The sequence below is a fragment of the Bubalus bubalis genome, chromosome 4, assembly GCF_019923935.1.
Source record: "Bubalus bubalis isolate 160015118507 breed Murrah chromosome 4, NDDB_SH_1, whole genome shotgun sequence".
NCBI classification, from domain to species: Eukaryota; Metazoa; Chordata; class Mammalia; order Artiodactyla; family Bovidae; genus Bubalus; species Bubalus bubalis.
This window is the reverse complement of record NC_059160.1, coordinates 109459228-109484377: the sequence shown is the minus strand read 5'-3', so window position 1 is coordinate 109484377 and position 25150 is coordinate 109459228. Positions and strand designations below refer to the sequence as shown.

Below are 25150 nucleotides of genomic sequence, written 5' to 3'. Positions count from 1 at the left end.
AGTGCAGACTACTGAGCTTTACTTTCAGATGATATCTTTGGAATTCTGGGGGTGTTCCATCTTAATTTCAAGCTCTAGCTGTGATCTGATTGCTTAAAACTGCTGCCCTAAAGATTCCAGATGAATCTGTGGATAATGCCAAAGGGCATCAAACAAGAAAAATTAGATTTTAGCATAAAATCTCCCACTGACTAGCAGAGTAACCTTGAAAACATCTCTTTATCATTGCTTCTTTCATGTTTTTCACCTGAAAAATGAAGATGCTAGAAAAGAACCTGCAGAATACACATTGATTATGTATTTGGGTTTGCTTGATAAGATGCCTAGGAAGGGGGCTTTATAAGGCATCTTCTTCTCTTTCTCTCCTTCGCCCACCTGCCATGACCCTCCTTGCTCAATAATCACAGAGCTCTGGTTGCTGATGGAAATCTGTCAAGAGCATGGGAGGAAAGAAAGCTTAAGAATCATTGGCCTGTGTTCTTCCTGCCTTTCTTCCCAGGGTTAAAATGTTGTGAATCTATGACCTGTACTTTTCTGTTCACTATGAAATCCCTGTATTTTAACAGTGCTTAAGTTGTTGCAATCCTTTAGTTCACGTATATTTTTTTTTTTTTTCTACTGTGATCAGGGACTATGGAAGGCTTTGAGAATACAGAGATGAATTTAGAAATGGTCCCTTCCCTCAGAGAGTTCCGTTTGAAAGGAGATAGATACAACAGTTTGAGAAATGCTTGGATGAAGCCAAAGTAGTGGGTGACCTCAGAGCACGTCAAAGAACACCTGGAAGAGGTGGGCGAGGAAGTCATCTGTGAAATCCTCCAGTAGGTGACCAGAAACTGAGTCCTAATTTTAATTCACCGAATTCTAGGCTCTTAGAGTTGCACATTGTCTGAATCCTTCACTCCAAACTCCTTATGTGCCAAAAAGGAAAACTGCTCCCCAAAGAGTGGGCCAACTCCTCCAAAGTGAGTATCAGAGTTACGCCCAGAAACCAGATAAGTACTATCTTTTCAGAGATTTTTTTACTTTTTGTAGGAAATTTCTCATCAGTTTATTTTATCAATTTTATTATATAATTAACAATCATACTTTAAAACAACTTAGAGGGGAAATTATGGATATATATTGACTTCATACACAGTAATGACGTCAATAACCCACCATCCATAAATTACAAGACCTCAAAGTAAGCTGCTGGTGAATTTATTCAGGTACATTCAGTCTCACCCAACTTGCCTCTTGAGCTACTGAATCGCAACTGGGAAGGACAGGTACAGTCTGGCTGTGAACAAGAACAAACTTTAAGAACAGATCTTAATCTGATTGCACTTCCTCTCCACAATTGATCAGGCATTTAAGGTAAGCCCTTCAAAGTGAAATGTTTTTAGTAGTAGTAGTATATAAAATTGCTCAGGTATGCAATTTTCTTGGAGTTTGCTTGCTTTTTTTTTTTTCCCCCTTTCTTTCCTAATGTAGTCCTTTTACTTGGGATGTTTAAAAACGGTGATATAGGAATGGGACAATATAAGATCTCATTACATTAAAACAGAAATACTTGGGAGTCCATAATTTCTAATAGCTTGCCATCTGTTAGGTTCTTAGAGGCAGTGGATTTATCCTGCTTAGTGGAGATGATGATACTGGGGAGAAATCATGGATTATGCAATAGATTTCTGAACTCTTTAACTATATTATTAATTTACTAGCTGGCAAACCAACATTTCCCAACATAAAGTCAATTATTTTTTGTCTTTCAACTCGTACCCCGAGTAAGGTTGCTATGGGCACCACATAACATTTCTTCTGGCGCCAACAGATTGCGTTAAAGTCACCCCACAATCTCTCCAAATTAAAAAACCTCCCTAACTTTGCACTGGCTTTTTCACTGTTCTCGCAGCAGGATGCTCTTTTGCCTTGCCCCACAGTCCGGTTTAATCCTCCAGAAAGAATATTTTTAGAGGCACATCGGATTGAATCATTTTCATCTGAGCACACCATTTCCAAATGGCCGCACAGGGTCCTAAATCCGGCCGCTGCGGACCAGGACGAGCAGGTGTCCTCCGCAGCAGAGTCGTGGGACTCCTGAGCATTCATAACTGGACGTCGGAAAGCCAGAAAGAAAAGTCGAACACTCAAGGACAGGTATAACCCCGCACCCGTGCGCGGGAGAGGCCGCGATCGCAGCGAAGGATTCCATCCTTGGGCTTGGGGAGGTCCTAGAAAGGAAGCAAACGCTGCTTTCCCAGTCAAGTCAGAAAGCAGGACGCACAGGGTCGCAGGTCAGAAGTTGAATTGCAACCCAGCCAGCGCTACGTCCCAGCGCCTTCCGCAGCCCGGGTATCGCCGTGGCACCGGGCTAGGAGAGAACAAGGCTGGCTGGGGCAGGAGAAACTGTGAGTTGCCACAACCGGAGAGCCGCCCCCGGCGAGGGCAGACGCGACCCCCGCCGCCGTCCGAGCGTGAAGCCGGGAGAGCGGGGCGCGGCTGCCGCGACGCTGCGCCCCGGCCCCGGCCCCGCTGCCCGCGCTTCGCTTCGCCCTTTCCACGGAGGGCAGCTCCCAGCCGCCGCAGCCCAGCCGCCGTACGCCCCGGCACCGGCCGCCCCGGGGTACGCCTGGCCCGCTCCCGGGAGGCTGCCAGGTTCTCCGCAGCCGGACCGACCCTCGCCCCCCGGCGCCGGGACAAACTTCCTTCGTCCTGGGCCCCCAGCCGCGCAGGCTGCCAGGCGGCTCCCTCTGCAGGCTTCCCTGGGCTCCGGCTGCAGGCGCCCTCGCCCGGCAGTGCGAGCTTTCCTCCCTGCCCCTCTCCAACCCCGAGCCCCGGGCGAGCGCCTAGCGGTCCCCGCGCCTCCGCTCCAACAAAGCCGGCGGCCGGAGGCGAGCCGCCGAGGGGCTGAGAGGGGCGCAGTGGGCTGCAAGAGCCCCGCAGAGGCACCCCTGGGCCGGGCGATGGTAGCGCGAAGGGGCAGCGGGGACGTGGCGGGCGAGAAAGGGGAAGAAAGTGTCCTGCTCTCGGCGCGAAAGCCCTCTCCGAGGCTGATCCTCGCTGCCCTGCTCCCCCTGCCCGAGCGCTGCCTTGCGGTCCGGGTGGGAGTTGGAGGCGCCAGAGGAGGAGGCTGGCGGGGGACGCAGCGGCCTGGAGGGCGAGCCGCTCCCTTACCTCTGTCCAGAGTGAGCGGCTGGACCACTGTCAATGTCGCCATGTCTGCCGTGGGAGCCGAAGTGACGCTCGGCTTCAGCATCAGCAACCGCTTGTAGTGAGAAAAAGAGGAGGAGATTGGGGGCGGGGGTGGTGAGGGAAGACGGAAAGGAGGGGGAGGAGGGAAGGTGGTGGTGGTGGTGGAGGAGAAGAGAGCCTGGGTGGGTTGGCAGCCAGATGGAGACGCAACTGTTCCGCGGCGGGCAGACCTTCAGATGCGGCGTGAAGCTGAGCAGGTATCGGAGAGCGAATGCCTCGCTGGCTCTGGAAAGGAACTTTGCTGTTCCACCCGAGGAGCGCCGGATGGGTGTAGCTAGTGTGTTGCTTTCTTTCAACTTTCCACTCGAATAAAATGGTAACGGCGTGCGGGCGTTCGGGGGAAAGGAGAAGAATGAAAGGGGATAGAGGGGAGGGAGGCAGAGAGATGGGTTTTGGGTTTTTTTTTTTTTTTTTTTTAAATTAAGAGAGTTTGTCAATCCTCTAGTTGTAATCGAGGGGATGTAATCCCATCCCCCTAGAGAGAAAATGCTTCTAGTTCAGAAATGTTGGGTTTTAATTGTGGTTGCTGTTAATTTCTGTTAAAGTTTATTTTGGAACGTTGACTCTTAACAGTACACAAGATAACTGACGTAAAGCCAGGGTTCCATCACCACTAGGTCTCCATTAAGGACCTGAGTATATTGCCTAGAAAACAACTTATTTTACAAGTAAACTTCTTTAAAATGGTTTTAAATTAAAAATCGCAAAGAGAAGTTTCTATCACAAAGTTTGAAAGACACGTACCTAGCACTTTTCCAGCTTGTTCTATAGCCAGTGGTTACTCAGAGTTGCCACTTGCTGGTTAATTAACATATTTGACAGGAATTGGGGAATTCAGTACAGTCCCTGCCTTCCAGTAGCCAGCTATCTAGTGGGAGAGGATGTTTTTAAAAGGGTGACTTTAGAGTCAGTCAATCAAGATTCAATGACTAGAACTTTCAAATATTGGTTGTGACCCCTTCACCTAACAGATTGCTTTCACTGTCTTGCCACATGGGGACTCTCATTTTGATCAAGAAACTAAGATATAGATATCTTATGTAACCAAAATGGTGATGACTATGAGTTCAGGATTGAAAATGACAAAGCTGCCTCCTTCCCTGTCATTATGACAGAGCAGAATTGTTTTGGCTAGCAGTATACTCCTGAAGACAGACACTGTTTTATAGCAAAATATTTGCACATAATCTACATCATTGTCTTCTGATTACAATATGGATGGTTTCTGAAGACCTTTCCCATCTCATGGTTTATGTTTGAAAAAACAAACAAACAAGATGTCACGAGTGATTTGAGAAAGTCAAAGATGATTGGTCAAACCCTAACAGACCTTAAAGACATACCTAAAATAATAGTTCTTGCTTATAATAGCGTGCTTATATTTTCATTTAGTGTCTAGAAAGAACCCTGATCTTGAAATTCAAGTCTTAGTTATATGCTCTCCAGAAACCACATAATCTCTCACTGATCCCCAGTTTCTTCATCTGTCAAACAAGGACACTTTTAATCTTCAAGCTTATTGAGAGTCTGTAAAATGAGGGAATTAATTCTTGCCTGCAAGCTTACTGAGTTTTGTGAGGGTCTAATGAGATCATGCACATGTATGTGCTTTGAAAACAGTAAAATATATACAAATATATGCATACAACAAACACACATCCCACCTGAACTGTATGGCAAGCACTGTGCTAGGTGCTAGCCAAACAAAGATGAATAAGACATGGCCCTTTTTCTAGACAGTGCTCAGTACAAGTTGGGAGACAAATAATGAGCAGGCTGTGAGAATATGAGTAAGCTCTGAGCAAAAATGAGAGCAGTAAGTACTCTAAGCACCATGGAAAGGCTATACTGGGAGAGAGAGAAGAAGCAACAATTCTGCCTGATTATCATTATTCACATCCCCTAAATCAAACAATAGAAAGAAGTTGAATAGTTGGACAATAGCAACAGAGTATGTGCCAGGGCTTTGCACAAAATATCAAACCTCATTCAATCATTTAGGGTGAAAATACAGATACTTTGGCCACTTGAGTAGTTCTTAAAAACGTATGGTATCATGAATATGTATTTGAGTGGCTTGATTCATAATTCTAAAAGCCATTTCAATGCAAATCCCAGACTGTGAAGTCCAAGAAAGTTGGCTTTTTGTCTTTTGGTTTCCTGATGTATTCTCAGCACCAAATATTTAATAGCATGTTTCTGGACTTAGGCTTTGAGCTCCCTAATTGAAAATTTATTCTACCATTCTCCCTCTGTGTTGACTCTGGAGAGTTCTTTTAAGAATTGAAAGAGAAAGTAAGAGGAAGAACAAATCACCATGTATCTTTGCAAAGAGTTGGACATTTTCATTGTTGTTTCTAGTAGTGGCAAATTCAATGCTTTTAGCTTATGTCTGCACAGGTGTAGAAAATGAATAGTAAATAATTTATTATCTGTTATGAAGGATGAGTAGCTACTGTCTCTCCAATAACATTTGTGAATTTCTATTTGAGATATGTATAAATGTAAAGTGAAAGTCACTCAGTCATGGAAGAAAAGCTATGACCAACGTAGACAGCATATTAAAAAGCAGAGACATTACTTTGCCAACGAAGGTCCATCTAGTCAAAGCTGTGGTTTTTCCAGTAGTGAGAGTTGGATTATAAAGAAAGCTGAGCATTGAAGAATTGATGCTTTTGAACTGTGGTGTTGGAGGAGACTCTTGAGAATCCCTTAGACTGCAAGGAGATCCAACCAGTGTATCCTAAAGGAAATCAGTCCTGAATATTCATTGGAACGACTAATGCTGAAGTTGAAACTCCAATACTTTGGCCACCTGATGTGAAGAACTGACTCACTGGAAAAGACCCTGATGCTGGGAAAGATTGAAGGCAGGAGAAGGGAATGACAGAGGATGAAATGTTTTGAAGGCATCACCAACTCAATGGACATGAGTTTGAGCAAGCTCCAGGAGTTGGTGATGGACAGGTAAGCCTGGTATGCTGCAGACCATGGGATTGCAAAGAGTCCGACACGACTGAGCAACTGAACTGAACTGATTTGAGATATGTATAAACATTTTAAAAAAGTCCTTAATCTCTTTTATTGCTTTGGTAGATAATTACCATTCTTGTGCTGTGTGCTGTGCTGTGCTTAGTCACTCAGTCGTGTCCAACTCTTTGCAACCCCATGGACTGTAGCTGGTCAGGCTCCTCTGTCCATGGGGATTCTCTAGGCAGGACTGCTGGAGTGGTTGCCATGCCCTCCTCCAGGGGATTTTCCCAACCCAGGGGTCAAACCCAGGTCTCCTGCATTGCAGGGGGATTCTTTACCGTCTGAGCCACCAGGGAAGCCATACTTAGGTTGCTTGAATAACTGTCTGGATCACTCCTGTACCAGCCACAGTGTTTCATCAACGTCAGTACACTTGATCTATTCAAGTATACTGAATATGCTTTGCTGATTGTGTATTAATTAGGAAATTATCAAAGACACCTGTGATTATACTTTTATCTTAGCTATTTGGTTACACAGTCAATGCACTTTTTCATTAAATTATATGTAGCATATAATTATAAATTAATTAATTATAAATAAATTATACATATGAATAAATTATATGTAGCATATATATACTTCTGTGGCATATTTATTTTCAATGAAATTCATTAATTCAGAAATACTTACTGAACACTTTCTGTGTGCCAGGCTTGGGGCTAGGTTGGTTTCTCTTTCCTTATCTTTTCAGCCTAGAGGATTAGGTATTATTATCCCATTTTATAGATAAATAAACTGAGACTCAGAAAGGCTAAGCAACTTGCTTAAAAATAGTGGCACCTGTATTCAAGAGCCCCTGTTTGTTCTACTGAAAAACACACTTCATCTTGCACTATTCAAGATTTAGTGATTTCAGCCTTTTATTTCAGAGTGTGTGCATATGTGTGTGTGTGTGTGTATCCTTTATCTTTTCATGTTATGCTTGAGATATACTCAAAGAGAGAAATGCATGGAGGAAATTTAGGTCAAACGAAAGAACTACAATACTGGTTGCATTTTATATAAATACAGGTTAATATTAAAATGACTATCTGCTTTGAATATAAAATCTGTTCTTGTTAAAAAATTCATTCAAAGTTACGTTAAGGTCTGTTTCACTTATTTGAATCTTTGTGAATTATATGACAAAATCAAGAGAAGGTTTGCATAAAGCATTAGCATACTAAGAAAATGTGTTTAGTTAGACTATAAATGTAGTATAATAAGCACAGTTTCATATGAAGAAAATAGCACCTTCAAACTGGAATTCTTTCAGCCTTGGGTGTTAGAAATTATTTTTGACTGATTCAAGATATCACGTTATCTTCTTTAATTCTCACAGCTTAGTCAAAATAGTGCTAGATTAAGATGAAGTGCCAACCTATACTTTGGAATATAAATGTTTGTGTGTGTTTTTTAAATAATCATTGAGAATCTTATTATATTTATTTTTCCTTAGACTTTTTTAAAACTGAGTGGCAAATATGTTCATGGCAAAATATCTGAATCTTAGACTTGTTTAATAACTATTATCTGTTTGTTCATTCAGTAAATACTCTACTTACTATGTCGCAGATGCTGTTCTAGGCACTGCTATATTGTAGCGAACACGAAAAGGCCCTGTTCTCACATGGCTTATATTCTATAAGGGGAGAAAGACAATAAACAAACTAAGAAACAAACAAGAAAGAGATTAATTAGTGACTATGTGTTGTGCAAAGAATGAATAAAGATTGAATTAAATCTAGAAAAATGTCAGGATTACAAAAGACAGAGATAAGGGAAAGGGGCATTCTGAGAAACAGGAGAGAAAAGCCAGGGATGGAAAAGCGGACATGGTGTATGCTTGGGCAAAGCAGCCAGTTCAATTTGGAGCATAAGAAACGAGCCTAGAGAGGGCCATGGAGAGTCAGGTTGTGACAGATAATGTAATTAACAGAAATGTAATGAACCTTTCATGAATTGCTTTGTGCCCATCATACAATGAAACGTACAAAGACCATCTAGGCTAAGAAGGAAAGAATTGTGTTGTAGCATCTAGATTAAAAATTACTAACATCAGAATGAGTTACTAATTCAGTGTTGGATGTTAGAAAACTGAAGATGCAATAAAAATATAAAATGTCAATGTTAATTATTTTTCATTTCCTTCAAAAGAAATTTTTTAAAACTCTGAAAGAAATATGAAATCTGAATAATTAATCTTCACTTGAGGGTCTTATTTGCATCATTTTACATTATCTGTTATACAAATAATGAATATAATAATGTTTGCTCTAATTCTTCTGTAGGCAATACCACATATAATAAGTGCAAAGGCTTCCTGGTAATAAAATGTTTTACTTATGCCTGTTTAACTCATAAAATATAAAATGATGTTTTTGTTTCATTTTGAAATGAACATTTTTCTACCTTCACAGTTAGAAGTTATGATTGCTATTTTATAATGAATTTAAATTCAAAGCTTATCATTTTCTTCATTTTCTTTATGCATTCTATCCTCATATTTCCACCTTTGGGAAAGCCTAATAGACACAGAGAGGCAAGATAAAATGACTTTCAAAGGTGATACTGGACCCATCTCTTTCTCACATCTACTCAGGAGATATTTCTGAACTTTTAGAACCCACAAATTTTAATGGTTTTTTAAAAATATTTTTATTATCAATACATTAAAAAATTTTAGTATATTCAATTTTGAGTCTATAGTTATGCTTTTATCCAGCAAATGTTTATGATGCACCTGGTATATAACAGACACTGTTCTATGTTCAATGATAAACGCAGGGAATGCCTTTCCTTATGGAGCTTAGTTTTTATGAAGGAAACAGATAAAACATAAGTAAACAATAAACAAGATAATTTTAGGCAATGGTAAGAACCAGAAACAGTGGCATGCCTGTTTACACTGTTATGTAAGGCCCATAATGTGTGCCTCTTGTCCCAATATCATTTTTTGTGACATCACATTGGTGTCTTTAATCTGGCCAAGGTAGGAGTATTTAGCTTGCTTTCTTTCTTCTGGAAAGCTGGTTGTTAAATATTTACCAGCATACCATAAAGTCCACAAAGAAAATAAAATAGAAAGTTGTGATGAAATATGCAGCAGGGAAAAGGCAACATTAGAATGATCAGAAAATAAGTCACATTGTGCTTGATAGAAAATTTTCAAAAATAACATATCCATCCAGTATTTGATGGAGTATTGACTAGGATGCTGGACCTGGGATGGAATTAGAAGAAATAGGAGACATTCAGGTTATTTTTGAGGAATTACAAAATATTTGGAAAGAAAATAGAAGCATCAATGGAAAATCAAAGATTTAATTACACAATGATATATCAACAAGAATAAATGGTAGTATAAATCTCTATGTGTTAAAGGCATACAGAATCAAAGGAAAGTCCAGATTCTTTGAATGCTTCCTGGAGGCAGTTTACAAGCACTTTTAGAGGAAACTTGGAGGTATTTTCTCTCCTGTATGCAGATAATAAAATGTCACATCTTTGAGGAGAAAGCTACACTGTGCGATTTTGAATCAAAAGATTGCTAAACAAGTGGACCAGGATCTTCTACAGGATTTTCTGAGAACTAAAGAAAAGGAGGGACATGATTATTATAATTGAGTGTCTTTGTTGCTAGAGAATCTTACCATGGTGAGGGGAGAACTCTATTGCCTTGACCCTTAAAAGGACACTAAGGATGGTTAAGGCTTAGTTGTTTCGGACTTTGGCTTTGTTTAAAATATGGTTTCGATGGCTTTTTCTTTTTAACTTAATTCCTGATTTTCGTTTTTTTTCTTAATCCTGCCCAACTTATTCATTTCTCTCAAATTCTGGTATTATGGAATTAGTTAGAAATAGTAGGAACAGATGAAAAGGGCATCTTCAAGTTCTTCCCAGATTGTGACAGTGTACAGTAATTAAGGCAGTAACAGAATTTACTGTAGGTGTGCTGAGGGCCATACTGCCAGGAATTAGCAAGCTTGAGAGCAAAATGCAACATTAGCATGGACAGCATGTTCAGGAGAGAGTTATAAACTCTTGTTTTTATCCTCCAATGCTCTAAGCAAAAATGATTACAAATTTAATTGGTTTAATATGATCTTTCTGGGGCTCAAACTGAAGCATAAAGATCAATTTCCTAAACTTCTCAGTAGGGTGAGATTATGCTTTTATTAAACTAAATGCCCAATTCTCTGCTTCTCTGTCTTCCCTCCTTTCCTGGTCCTTGAATAACTCTCATCCCCTTTCTCATGCAGGTGAATCTTTCTGTTGCCTATAGTCTTATTGTGCCATTCCCTGAGTCCACGGTTATGCAAGGTAGATCCACTTACTGAAATACCATCCCTGAGAAATTTCCTCTTTCAGAGATTTTTAATTTTACTTCTTGCTCAAAGCATTGACTTGCATCAGTTCAGTTCAATCACACAGTCGTGTCAGACTCTTTGCAGACCCCATGGACTGCAGCACACTAGGCCTCCCTGTGCATCACCAACTCCTGGAGCTTACTAAAATTCATGTCCATCAAGAGTCAGTGATGCCATCCAACCATCTTATCCTCTGTCGTCCCCTACTCCTCCCACCTTCAATCCTTCAGAGCATCAGGGTCTTTTCCAGTGAGTCAGTTCTTCACATGAGGTGGCCAAAGTATTGGAGTTTCAGCTTAAGCATTAGTCCTTCCAATGAATATTCAGAACTCATTTCCTTTAGGATACACTGGTTGGATCTCCTTGCAGTCCAAGGGACTCTCAAGAGTCTTCTCCAACACCACAGTTCAAAAGCATCAATTCTTCAATGCTCAGCTTTCTTTATAGTCCAACTCTCACATCCATACTTGACTACTGGAAAAATCATAGCTTTGCCTAGACGGACCTTTGTTGGCAAAGTCTAGACGGACCTTTGTTGGCAAAGTAATGTCTCTGCTTTTTAATATGCTGCCTAGGTTGATCATAACATTCCTTCCAAGGAGCAAGTATCTTTTCATTTCATGGCTTAGTCTTCTGAATGTTGAGATTTAAGCCAACTTTTTCACTCTCCTCTTTCACGTTCATCAAGAGGCTCTTTAGTTCTTCTTCGCTTTCTGCCATAAGGGTGGTGTCATCTGCTTATCTGAGTTTATTGATATTTTCCCAGAAATCTTGATTCCTGCTTGTGCTTCATCCAGACTGGCATTCCACATGATGTACTCTGCATATAAGTCAAATAAACAGGGTGACAATATGCAGCCTTGAGAGGAGAGTGAAAAACTTGGGTTAAAGCTCAACATTCCAAAAACTAAGATCATGGCATCTGGTCCCATCACTTCCTGGCAAATAGATGGGGAAACAGTGGAAACAGTGACAGACTTTATTTTGGGGGGCTCAAAAATCACTGCTGATGGTGACTGCAGCCATGAAATTAAAAGACGCTTACTCCTTGGAAGGAAAGTTATGAGCAATCTAGACAGCATATTCAAAAGCAGAGACATTACTTTGTCAACAAAGGTCTGTTTAGTCAAGGCTATGGTTTTCCTAGTAGTCATGTATGGATGTGAGGATTGGACTACTGAGAAAATTGAGTGCCAAATAATTGATGCTTTTGAACTGTGGTGTTGGAGAAGACTCTTGAGAGTCCCTTGCACTGCAGGAGATCCAACCAGTCCATCCTAAAGGAAATCAGTCCTGAATATCCATTGGAAGGACTGATGCTAAAGCTGAAACTCCAATACTTTGGCCACCTGATGCAAAGATATGGCTCATTTCAAAAGACCCCAATGCTGGGTAAGATTGAAGGCAGGAGGAGAAGGGGACAACAGAGGATGACATGGTTGGATGGCATCACCAACTCAATGGGCATGAGTTTGAGTAAACTCCAGGAGTTGGTGATGGACAGGGAGGCCTGGAGTGCTGCAGTCCATGGGGTCGCAAAGTGTCGGACATGACTGAGGAACTGAAATGAACTGACATACTCCTTTCCCTATTTGGAGCCAGTCTATTGTTCCATGTCAAGTTCTAACTGTTACTTCTTGACCTGCATACATATCTCTCAGGAGGCACATCAGGTGGTCTGGTATTCCCATATCTTGAAGAATTTCCCACAGTTTATTGTGATCCACACAGTCAAAGGCTTTGGCATAGTCAATAAAATAGAAATAGATGTTTTTCAAGAACTCTCCTGCCTTTTCAATGATCCAACATATGTTGGCAATTTGATCTTTGGTTCCTCTGCCTTTTCTAAATCCAGCTTGAACATCTGGAAGTTCACGGTTCACGTACTGTTGAAGCCTGGCTTGCAGAATTTTGAGCATTACTTTACTAGCGTGTGAGATGAGTGCAACTGTGTGGTAGTTTGAGCATTCTTTGGTGTTGCCCTTCTTTGGGACTGGAATGAAAACTGACCTTTTCCAGTCCTGTGGCCACTGCTGAGTTTTCCAAATTTGCTGGCATATTGAGTGCAGCACTTTCACAGCAGCATCTTTCAGGATTTGAAATAGCTCAACTGGAATTCCATCACCTCCACTAGCTTTGTTCGTAGTGATGCTTTCTAAGGCCCACTTGACTTCACATTCCAGGATGTCTGGCTCTAGGTCAGTGATCACACCATCGTGGTTATCAGGGTCATGAAGATTTTTTTGTATAGTTCTTCTGTATATCCTTGCCACCTCTTCTTACTATCTTCCTTAGGTCCCTACCATTTCTGTCCTTTATTGTGCCCATATTTGCATGAAATGTTCCCTTGGTATCTCTCATTTTCTTGAAGAGATCACTAGTCTTTCCCATTCTATTGTTTTCCTCTATTTCTTTGCATTCATCACTGAGGAAGGCTTTCTTATCTCTCCTTGCTCTTCTTTGGAATTCTGCATTCAATTGAGTATATCTTTCCTTTTCACCTTTGCTCTTTGCTTCTCTTCTTTTCTCAGCTATTTGTAAGGCCTCCTCAGACAGCCAGTTTGCTTGTTTGCATTTCTTTTCCATGGGGATGGTCTTGATCATTGTATCTTGTACAGTGTCATGAACCTTTGTCCATAGTTCTTCAGGCACTCTGTCTATCAGATCTAATCCTTTGAATCTATTTTTCACTTCTACTGTATAATCATAAGGGATTTGATTTAGGTCATATCTGAATAGTCTAGTGGTTTTCCCTACTTTCTTAAATTTAAGTCTGAATTTGGCAATAAGGAGTTCATGATCTGAGCCACAGTCAGCTCCTGGTCTTGTTTTTGTTGACTGTATAGAGCTTCTTCATCTTTGGCTGCAAAGAATATAATCAATCTGATTTCAATGTTGACCATCTGGTGATGTCCATGTGTAGAGTCTTCTCCTGTGTTGTTGGAAGAGGGTGTTTGCTACAACCAGTGCGTTCTCTTGGCAAAACTCTATTATTAGCCTTTGCCCTGCTTCATTCTGTATTCCAAGGCCAAATTTGCCTGTTACTCCAGGCGTTTCTTGACTTCCTACTTCTACATTCCAGTCCCTTGTAATGAAAAGGATATCTTTTGGGGGTGTTAGTTATAGAAGGTCTTATAGATCTTCATAGAACCATTCAGCTTCTTCAGCATTACTAGTCAGGGCATTGACTTCGATTACCACAGTATTGAACAGTTGGCCTTGGAGACGAACAGAGATCATTCTGTCATTCTTGAGATTGCATCCAAGTACTGCATTTCAGACTCTTTTGTTGACTATCATGGCTACTGCATTTCTTCTCAGGGATTCATGCCTGCAGTAGTAGATATAATGGTCATGTGAGTTAAATTCACCCATTCCAGTCCATTTTAGTTTGCCGATTCCTAGAATATTGACGTTCACTCTTGCCATCTCCTGTTTCACCACTTCTAATTTGCCTTGATTCATGGACCTAACATTCCAGGTTCCTATGCAATACTGCTCTCTACAGCATCAGACCTTGCTTCCATCACCAGTCACATCCACAACTGGGTGTTGTTTTTGCTTTGGCTCTGTCTCTCCTGAGAAATGTAAGGCTTGATAAATGCCAGAACAGTAAAACATGAACAAAGGATTTCATGGAACATGGTTGGCATCGTGAAAGAGAAGGCATTTATCCTGGGTCTTTAAAAACAAAAGGCCTTCTTTAAAAAAAATTGTATATTTGGCAGCCTCAGGTCTTAGTTGTATGTGGGATTTCTTAGCTGTGGCATGTAGCATCTTACTCCTTGACCACAGATTGAAGTCAGGTCCCCTGCATTAGGAGGGCAGGGTCTTAGCCACTGGACCACCAAGGAAATCCCAACAAAAGCATTTCTTAGGTGGAGGTAGAACTGAATAGACTTTCGGTTGAACTGAACAGAATGTATAAATGTATGCATCAGAAAGCAATGGCATGTAGATTATTATTGAAACAGTATGAAGACGTGAAGGAAGTAGCAAAATAGTAAAATCAGGAAGAAGCTGGTAGGGAAAAGGAATGGCAGGTACCCTGGAGGGCTTGTGAAGTCACTCAAAAAAATTCAGAATGTGTTCAGAAAGCCATTAAAGCTTTTTAAGCAGGCAGGTGGTATGAGGTTCTTCTTGAAATAGTATATTAAAATTTATTATAGAAAAATGATTATAAATGCTGAAAAGTGATAGTGATAGTGAAGTTGCTCAGTCGTGTCCAACTCTTTGTGACCCCATGGACAGTAGCCAACCAAGCTCCTCCATCCATGGGATTTTCCAGGCAAGAATACTGGAGTAGGTTGCCATTTCCTTCTCCAGGGGATCTTCCTGACCCAGGGATCGAACCCGGGTCTCCCACATTGTAGGCAGACGCTTTACCGTCTGAGCCACCAGGGAAGGCTGAATAGAGTAGCAGAAAGTCAAAACTATCCATATCAACTGATGATGTTCTAGTCACATATAAAGAGAACAGATCCATTCTGAGGTCACACAGACAGGCCTTCACACAGAACTATAGCTTGGTGGAATGGTTGGAGAGCGCTCAGTGCCATCTTTTTCATTGTCATCGTGGCAGATCGGCAGCCCGCTCTGGTATGCTTGCCTGGATAATCCTGTGGGCAGAGGAGCCTCATGGGCTAGAGTCCACACGGTCTCAAAAGAATTGAACTTGACTGAGCAACTAAACAACAACAAAAAATAGAAGTAATGCTGGTATACAAAGGAAAAGTGATCAGTGGCTTAAATTTGAAATTCTGAGGACTCCGGATTTCTTAACACCACACATCTTTCCTAAAACATCACTGTTTATACCCCAATTAACTCTCTGCTCTTTTATGAACTTTGACTATGCCAAAGCCTTTGACTGTGTGGATCACAATAAACTGTGGAAAATTCTTCAAGAGATGGGAATACCAGACCACCTGATCTGCCTCTTGAGAAATCTGTATGCAGGTCAGAAAGCAACAGTTAGAACTGGACATGGAACAACAGACTGGTTCCAAATAGGAAAAGGAGTACATCAAGGCTGTATATTGTCACCCTATTTATTTAACTTATATGCAGAGTACATCATGAGAAATGCTGGACTGGAAGAAACACAAGCTGGAATCAAGATTGCCAGGAGAAATATCAATAACCTCAGATATGCAGATGACACCACCCTTATGGCAGAAAGTGAAGAGGAACTCAAAAGCCTCTTGATGAAAGTGAAAGAGGAGAGTGAAAAAGTTGGCTTAAAGCTCAACATTCAGAAAACTAAGATCATGGCATCTGGTCCCGTCACTTCATGGGAAATAGATGGGGAAACAGTGAAAACAGTCTCAGACTTTATTTTTCTGGGCTCCAAAATCACTACAGATGGTGACTGCAGCCATGAAATTAAAAGACGCTTACTCCTTGGAAGGAAAGTTATGACCAACCTAGACAGCATATTCAAAAGCAGAGACATTACTTTGCCAACAAAGGTTCGTCTAGTCAAGGCTACGGTTTTTCCTGTGGTCATGTATGGATGTGAGAGTTGGACTGTGAAGAAGGCTGAGTGCCGAAGAATTGATACTTTGGAACTGTGGTGTTGGAGAAGACTCTTGAGAGTCCCTTAGACTGCAGGGAGATCCAACCAGTCCATTCTGAAGGAGATCAGCCCTGGGATTTCTTTGGAAGGAATGATGCTAAAGCTGAAACTCCAGTACTTTGGCCACCTCATGCAAAGAGTTGACTCATTGGCAAAGACTCTGATGCTGGGAGGGGTTGGGGGCAAGAGGAGAAGGGGACGACAGAGGATGAGATGGCTGGATGGCATCACTGACTTGATGGACGTGAGTCTGAGTGAACTCTGGGAGTTGGTGATGGACAGGGAGGCCTGGCGTGCTGGGATTCATGGGGTCGCAAAGAGTCGGACACGACTGAGCGACTGATCTGATCTGATCTGATCTGACTAACTAGCTTATCTTCAAGTAGTCTAAAAAGAACAATGAAGTAACAGGAAAAAATATGAGAGATTTTGTTATAGATAGAATGTGATGCAGATACTGCTATTACATCAATAAGAAGATATTCATTAGGACAGATTTTAGGGACTAATTCAGGAAACTTGTTCATTCCAATATAAGTTTTGAAGTAATAATACGCTCATTGAGTTGAGATGTTTTGAAGAAATGAACTAGATGAGGACAGGGAGCAGTTATAGGGATTTAAATGGTGGTGTCTATACTGGCATTTATGTCCATTGTAATGATTATTAACACCAGTTTTAAAATTAGAGACAAACCCTGAAGAAAAATATGGAATATGTCACTGAGCCTGTAGAAATTATAACATCAGGTGGGAGGTATCTTCCTTTCTTTACCCCAAGTCTTTTTGAACAACATTCCCACCCTTGATTTTCAGCGTCATAGTGTTAGTGTATAGTGACTGGCATTTTTATCCAGATTAGTTGTCATAGAAAATTAAGATTCATAGGTGTGTAAGACATATTTTAAGCATAGATATGAGATTTTTAATCTTCTATTTTCATATGCTGCTACTGCTGCTAAGTCACTTCAGTCGTGTCTGACTCTGTGCGACCCCATAGACAGCAGCCCACCAGGCTCCGCCGTCCCTGGGATTCTCCAGGCAAGAACACTGGAGTGGGTTGCCATTTCCTTCTCCAATGCATGAAAGTGAAAAGTGAAAGTGAAGTTGCTCAGTCATGTCCGACTCCTAGTGACCCCATGGACTGCAGCCCACCAGGCCCCTCCGTCCATGGGATTTTCAGGCAAGAGTACTGGAGTGGGTTGCCATTGCCTTCTCCATTTTCATATGAGGTATATATAAATGTTATAACTCTTAAGACTTAAAGTATCTGTATTTGATATCAGTGGAACTTTTACAGTAGGAGATGAGATAAAATATTTAGGGAATAGGGGAGATGGTAAATGAGCAAGTTAAGAATTTTGTGTTATGTGCAGCTCATAATTGTAGCTCTGTGAAGAGCTCCCACTGAGTCAATGGGAGGTGTGGGTGGGGGTTAGAGCCAGGTTAATTGTTGCATTCAACATCATTCAGGAGAAAAAGTGGAGATAAAATTGCAGCATTTATATTTCTGCCCTTCAATTTTCCTTCATCTCTATACTTGTGTTTTCTTCACTCGTTATTATTTATTTCCCATGTCTGAAGTTTTTCCTCCCTTGACTCCTTTAGGTTATTGAAGAAATACTGTCCATAAAGTTGACTTTCAAGGTGTTTTAAAAATAAAGAAAATGCCAGTCATCGATTCATTTTCAATACAGTGTTGGAAATATAGTTCCTCAGAAAATATTGCCAAGTAATCTGATTGAAAAGTAGATTTTGGGAGGAAAGAGGTATTTTCCTACATGCCTCTCTGGCAAGCGAGGGACTGCGGTATGCCGTCACTGGTAGGCCTGCAGGTATTTTAATTATAATCCAACAGGTCATTTTTCTTTTTTAGTAGTTTTCTAGTCCTTTGGGATCCACCTTCTCAATGACTATTAGTTTCTTCTATGTAAGGAAAGAACCTCTGACTCCAAATATGCAGCCTCAGGAACTCGGCCTCTGTATTCCCTGACCTCTCATCTTCACAGTGTGATTTAGAGCTGGGTTATAGTACAATAATGTGTCAAGGATACTACTGCCTAATTATCACCAGCTCCAGGTAGCAATTGTCTTCACATTTGAGACTTTAAATTGTTATCAGTGTTCTTTCACTACTTTGTTAATGTAGAAAGTTAACATTTGTGTAGATTAAGAATGCCTGTATTTTGCGTCTTGTCTTCTTGAGTATCATTTTATTCTTCTCACTCTTCAAATTTTCGACTTCTGTGTTTGCTTTTATTTTCACTCAGGTTATTTTACCAATATGAATACTGTCTTTCGAAAATTTTTTGAGATATTCCATTGCTAAATTTGGAAAACATTTATACAAATCCTGAGAGAACTGAAGGTATCAGAAAGAAATATAAAACCTTTTATGGACTGTTAAGTTGTCATGCTTATTAAATGCAAAAAGTCCTCTTAAAGAAGAATAAACAAAACTTTATTTTGTGCCTTCACCTTTCAAAGAGAGCTCTGGAAAACAACTTTCCATCAAGTTACAAATTTTATTGTGTAATTTAGTGAAACAATCACACAAACCAAGTTTGTTAGCTTTAAGCATTAAATGCACATGTGTATAAATTTATCATTACCTTGCTTATCACACAATTTAAGTTTTTGACAGAAAAAGTCTATTTTGATTTTTAAAATATCAATGAAAATTGTCTTTTAATTTTAACAAACCTGAATGTATTTTATTGTAAAAAGGGTTGTATTTGTGTCACTGGCTTATCGGTGACTTTCATTTTTCTTTTAACTTCATAGAATCCATAAGTCATACATTCGTTTTCCTGGATATACAACATATAAGCTCATTGTAAAATTTAAACAAATTAAATATGTTAAGATGTCTTTCTAAAACTTGGCAACACCTCCATTAAATGAGATCTTCTCAGATGGGCGTTACTTTATGGCATTGAAGAACTGTAATTGTGTTTCCTCCAGAATGAGATGTAGGTTGAACTTCCTCATCTTATTGGTCTAGAATCTCCATCTCCTACAGAGTTTATTTAATAATATTCTAATGTTACTCATGTCACTCATGTCCTAGAAATTTTCACTTGTACATGGTAGCATTTGGGCATCAAACTTGTCTGATTTTATTTGTATCATTGGAACAGTTTAGAAGCTAAAATCCAGGAATTTTTATTAAGAAAATTTTAAATGTAGAAATATAAAAACAGAATATAGACAACTGAAACTAATTTCCCTAGCTTGATAAAAGATGGACATTTTTAGGGCTAAACACATTATTTCTACTATCTAGAATTAAAAGAAAATATTGTGATGACAGACAAATACATTTACCAAATTCAAATAAGATTCTTATAATCCTTATCTTGTACCAGAATTTTACCCATTAGAGTTCTAAAATATTAATATGAAAGCATAATTCTATGCATTTAAAATTTTTCTGTGGTTTTTACCCATCAGAGTTCTAAAATATTAATATGAAAGCATAATCCTATGCATTTAAAATTTTTCTGTGGTTTTAGGCAAAGGATCCAGTTCCATTAATGAACACTAGGCATGTTTCTAAGAGTTAAGCCAATGCTGAAAAATATGAAAGCTCCTTATTCTTTTAAAGGACATAAGTTGAACATGGACAAGACCACGTTTGAGTTTCATTTTCTTTTGTTTTAATTTGTCCGCATACCTAACATATAGTAGTGAATGAATAATAAATAGATAAAGGAAGGAAAAGAGGAAAGGGACAAATGAATGAACAAACAAATGAAGAGTGATCAAAACTTGTCTGAAAAGGCAACACTGCTAATAAAAATATTTCTAAGTATTTCTTTTATATCTTAAATATACACTAAGTGCAATACAGCAAGTAGACTAGTGTTACCTAAAAACTTCTGAGCCCCAATGAATAGATAAGTTATCTGTAATTGGCATATCCCAGCACCCTATTAGGGAGGACTGACTTCCACTTATGTTTCATTTTCTTCACAGGCTGGCAGTGATCTTGCAAATTACAGTGAGATTGCTTCTTTCTAGGGTTAAGTTCTAAAGTCAGCTACTAAGGCAAAAAATGCCCTTGAAAAAATCCTTTCTATCATCTATAAAACTTGATTTGGGGTCTATATCCTTATATAGTGGGCCTCCCTGGTGGCTCAGAACAGTAAAGAATCTGCCTGCAATGCAGGAGACCCGGGCCTGATTGCTGGGTCAGGAAAATCCCCTGAGAAAAGAATGGCTACCCACTCCAGTATTCTTGCCTATATAATTCCATGGACAGAGGAGCCTGGCAGGTTACAGTCCATGGGGTCAGACTCAACTGAGTGACTAACACACTTTCACCCTGATACTGTAGTTCTTAAATGCATTTAAATTTTAGGAGTACTGTGCTAAACTTAAGTCAAAACAAAGTTGAAACCCTCAGGAGTGAATGACTCAGTGCTCAGTGAGAGGATGGCTTCAAGATTAAGAGTCTCTGCTTTGATACCAGCCTGCTGTGTGAATCCTAGGTCCAGTGATTAGAACCTGTGTGACCTTGGCTAAATGACAGTATGTCTTGCTCTGTTTCCACATCTGCAAAACTGGATTACCTAATAGGTTGTTATGAACCTAATAGGTTGTTATGAAGGTCAAGTGAGATAATCTGTGTAAACTGAAATAGTCTGGCATGCAGTAAGTGTGTTTGCTATTCTTCCTGACTTTATGACAACTATAAAATTCCTAATAGAGAACAAATGATGGATGAGAATTATAAAATGTTTTTGTTTGCCTGAAGGATTTACTCCATTCTGTTTTAATAAATCAGCCTCTGTAAACTTAATGAATGTAAATAAATGTGTCTTAGGAGGAAGTAACAAAATAAAGTGTCATTGGCACACAGTAGGCAACGCTCACTGGATTTTAACCAAAATTTTGCATGTGAGCGGTTGGACATGCATACCATTTTTGAAAAAGATAGGGCGATGACCTTGACAGCTTACATCTGTCTTTCCAGACTGTCAGTACCTATTGAGGCCTCACTGAACAGGAATCAGTCTCATGTGCTTAGGCATTAAATGCAAATTAAATGAGGGTTAGGTTCTAAATCCTACTCAAAAGTTGTATTCCTATTAATATAACTCTTCTGCACTAAAATGTACCAGTTCACTCCTCCATATATTTTTTTTGGCTACTTGACCAAAGAGCCTCCTCTACCATTACAACCTGGCCAAGTTTCAATCACATATTAGCCCCAGCTAGAATTCCAAAAAATGTTTTCTCTAGGTGTTCTGCCTTTAAAGTCTCTGGTTCCATTATCTACTCTGCACCTCCCTACCTAACACAGACACACACACACACACACACACACACACACACACACACCCTCTGTAACTGTAGTTTCTTAAGCTTCGGTCGTGTCAGACTCTTTGCAGCCCTATGGCTGTGACCCTCCAGGCTGCTCTGTCCACAAGATTCTCCAGGCAACAATATTGAAGTGGGTTGCCATGTCCTCCTTCAGGAGATCTGCCCAATCTGGGGATTGAATCCTCATCTCTTGAGTCTTCTGCACTTGCAGGCAGATTCTTTACCACTAGCGCCACCTAGGAAGCCCAGACTTCTACCCCTTTGTCATATCACCTCCACTGAGCTTTTCCCTGAGGAGTGCTGCCTTTGCATGTGTATAAGGACAACCTGTATCTTTTCCTCCTGAAACACGGTAGCAGATGTGTTCCTTGCATACCTAGTCTGAATATTTCATTCATTCAACCAGTATTAAGACAGTATGGCAGCACACCAGGGATGATATGGTACACTTAGGACACTGATAGGTGAAGAAGGTACACTGATCTCATGGCACCTTTGAGCTGGGAAGAAAGAATGAAAATTATATTAGTGACAATTTGCCATAATATATGTCATCAAAGCAAAGCTTTAGCTAACTTTCTTTTGTAGGATAGCAAGACTGGAATACATCCTGCATAATTATGAAATACTTGTGAGTATTCTGATATAGGCACTATTTGTATTTGAGTGGCAAGTGTAGTCATTTGAAAAATCAACATTTTTCTGCATTCCACTTTTCATCTATGAAGAAGAGAAGGTCCAAAACAGTTTGAGTTTTTTCTCATTCTACCAGTTGTTATATGATCTCATTTGGGGTGGCTATAGAACTGTACAAAAAAGATCTTCACAACCCAGATAATCATGATGGTGTGAACACTGACCTAGAGCCAGACATCCTGGAATGTGAAGTCAAGTGGGCCTTAGAAAGCATCACTACGAACAAAGCTAGTGGAGGTGATGGAATTCCAGTTGAGCTATTCCAAATCATGAAAGATGATGCTGTGAAAGTGCTGCACTCAATATGCCAGCAAATTTGGAAAACTTAGCAGTGGCCACAGGACTGGAAAAGGTCAGTTTTCATTCCAATCCCAAAGAAAGGCAATGCCAAAGAATGCTCAAACTACCGCACAATTTCACTCATCTCACACGCTAGTAAAGTAATGCTCAAAATTTTCCAAGCCAGGCTTCAGCAATATGTGAACTATGAACTTCCTGATGTTCAAGATGGTTTTAGAAAAGGCAGAGGAACCAGAGATCAAATTGCCAACATCCACTGGATCATAGAAAAAGCAAGAGAGTTCCAGAAAAACATCTATTTCTGCTTTATTGACTATGCCAAAGCCTTTGACTGTGTGGATCACAATAAACTGTGGAAAATTCTTCAAGAGATGGGAATTCCAGACCACCTGATCTGCCTCTTGAGAAATTTGTATGCAGGTCAGGAAGAACTGGACATGGAACAACAGACTGGTTCCAAATAGGAAAAGGAGTACATCAAGGCTGTGTATTGTCACCCTGTTTATTTAACTTATATGCAGAGTACATCAGGAGAAACGCTGGACTGGAAGAAACACAAGCTGGAATCAAGATTGCCAGGAGAAATATCAATAACCTCAGATATGCAGATGACACCACCCTTATGGCAGAAAGTGAAGAGGAACTCAAAAGCCTCTTGATGAAAGTGAAAGAGGAGAATGAAAAAGTTGGCTTAAAGCTCAACATTCAGAAAACTAAGATCATGGCATCTGATCCCGTCACTTCATGGGAAATAGATGGGGAAACCATGGAAACAGTGTCAGACTTTATTTTTCTGGGCTCCAAAATCACTGCAGATGGTGACTGCAGCCATGAAATTAAAAGACACTTACTCCTTGGAAGGAAAGTTATGACCAACCTAGATAGCATATTCAAAAGCAGAGACATTACTTTGCCAACAAAGGTTCGTCTAGTCAAGGCTATGGTTTTTCCAGTGGTCATGTATGGATGTGAGAGTTGGACTGTGAAGAAGGCTGAGTGCCGAAGAATTGATGCTTTTGAACTGTGGTGTTGGAGAAGACTCTTGAGAGTCCCTTGGACTGCAAGGAGATCCAACCAGTCCATTCTGAAGGAGATCAGCCCTGGGATTTCTTTGGAAAGAATGATGCTAAAGCTGAAACTCCAGTCCTTTGGCCACCTCATGCGAAGAGTTGACTCATTGGAAAAGACTCTGATGCTGGGAGGGATTGGGTGCAGGAGGAAAAGGGTACGACAGAGGATGAGATGGCTCGATGGCATCACTGACTTGATGGACGTGAGTCTGAGTGAACTCCAGGAGTTGGTGATGGACAGGGAGGCCTGGCATGCTGCAATTCATGGGGTCGCAAAGAGTTGGACACGACTGAGCAACTGATCTGATCTGATCTGATTTCTTTTTTGTTTTGAAGGAGAAAATGAAGAAGACACTGTTTCATGGACACTGTACCTCTGGCCTATTTGAATAGAGATATTATTTTTTCCTCACTTTTTCTCATGCAGGTAGGAGCCAAGTTTTTAGGATATGGAACTGTTGGCCAAAGCTGATCATGATTTTTTATAAATATCTGGACATCTTATAACATCACAAAGTGTTTCTCTTTTAACTGATGCTTTTTAGTTATAAAGTAAGGTTCCAAAATAACAGATATAATGATAGTGATAGTGACTGCGGGCACATTATGTGGCAGGGACACACAAATAGTAACTATTTTTCATTTAATCTTTGCTGAATCTCTAGGAAGAAGATATAATTATTCTTTATTTACAGATAATAAAATCAATACCCATAAAAGCTAAGGAAGATAACCAGGCTTTATCATGAGCCTGATTTCAAAGCTTACCTTTTCTCATTCTGCATTACCTGTCCCCCCCTCCAAAAATGACATTTAAAGACTGGCTATGGACCATATCAACTTTTCACCACTATTCAAAAACTAATTTATCTATTGCCATCCCAGTCTGTTTCATGTTGATAGTTCTGATATTAATATTCAAGGTTGGCAATTATTTAAATGCCCGCAGGTTGCCTGGCCAAGAGGATCTGAATTGATATAAACACTTTTTTGAATAAGACTCTAATGTGGACAAAGCAGATAGAGACCCTGTAATTATATAACAATGTAAATCAGTGAGGAGATTGATTTATTTGATGCTACAGTGTATTACTTGTGGAAAACTAACACTCTCAAAAATGTTTTTCTTAGCTTTTGTTACAGATGTACCTGGGCTTCCCTGGTTGGTAAAGAATCTACCTGCAATGCAGGAGACCTGAATTTGATCCCTGGGTCGGGAAGATCCTCTGGAGAGGAAATGACAGTCACTCCAATATTCTTGCCTGGGAAATCCCATGGACAGAGGAGCCTGGGCTGCAGTCCATGGACTCACAAGAGTTGGACATTACTTAGTGACTAAACAACCACCACCACCACCATCAAAGATGTATATAATTCGTCCTAAGAATTGCCTAGCGGTTTGAATGCACCACATAGATGGAGGAAAATCTTGTTTCTTTTACATTTCTATCTCTTTACTCATTTAAACAGTGTCCATCTTCTAGCTTCTGTTGCAAAACCTTCAAGTATTCTCAAAATGCAGAACCAATGCCTTAAAAATTATTTGCATTTTACATT

General features: G+C 40.2%; 1 protein-coding gene and 1 long non-coding RNA gene across 4 annotated transcripts in view; one reads left to right on the top strand and one right to left on the bottom strand.

The window, feature by feature from the left end:
• The window catches only part of LIN7A (lin-7 homolog A, crumbs cell polarity complex component), a 316647-nt gene extending 312874 nt beyond the window's left edge, over positions 1 to 3773 (bottom strand). The window contains exons 1-2 of one of the 3 annotated variants that reach the window (XM_045165494.1): positions 3160 to 3773; positions 1392 to 2216 (exon numbers count right to left, since the gene is read on the bottom strand). In XM_045165494.1, coding sequence (XP_045021429.1) covers positions 1687 to 2216; positions 3160 to 3241 — 612 coding nt within the window. In that variant the 5' untranslated portion in view covers positions 3242 to 3773 and the 3' untranslated portion in view covers positions 1392 to 1686. Of the gene's footprint in view, positions 1 to 1391; positions 2217 to 3159 lie in introns of those variants that run through there. The other 2 variants (XM_025284407.2, XM_006075150.4) reach the window with 2 other exon arrangements.
• On the top strand, positions 2212 to 24784 carry LOC123333350. The gene is made up of 3 exons (XR_006550683.2): positions 2212 to 2393; positions 23930 to 24020; positions 24725 to 24784. It is a non-coding gene; the product is annotated as an uncharacterized LOC123333350 (long non-coding RNA).
• Positions 24785 to 25150: the final 366 nt, after the last annotated feature.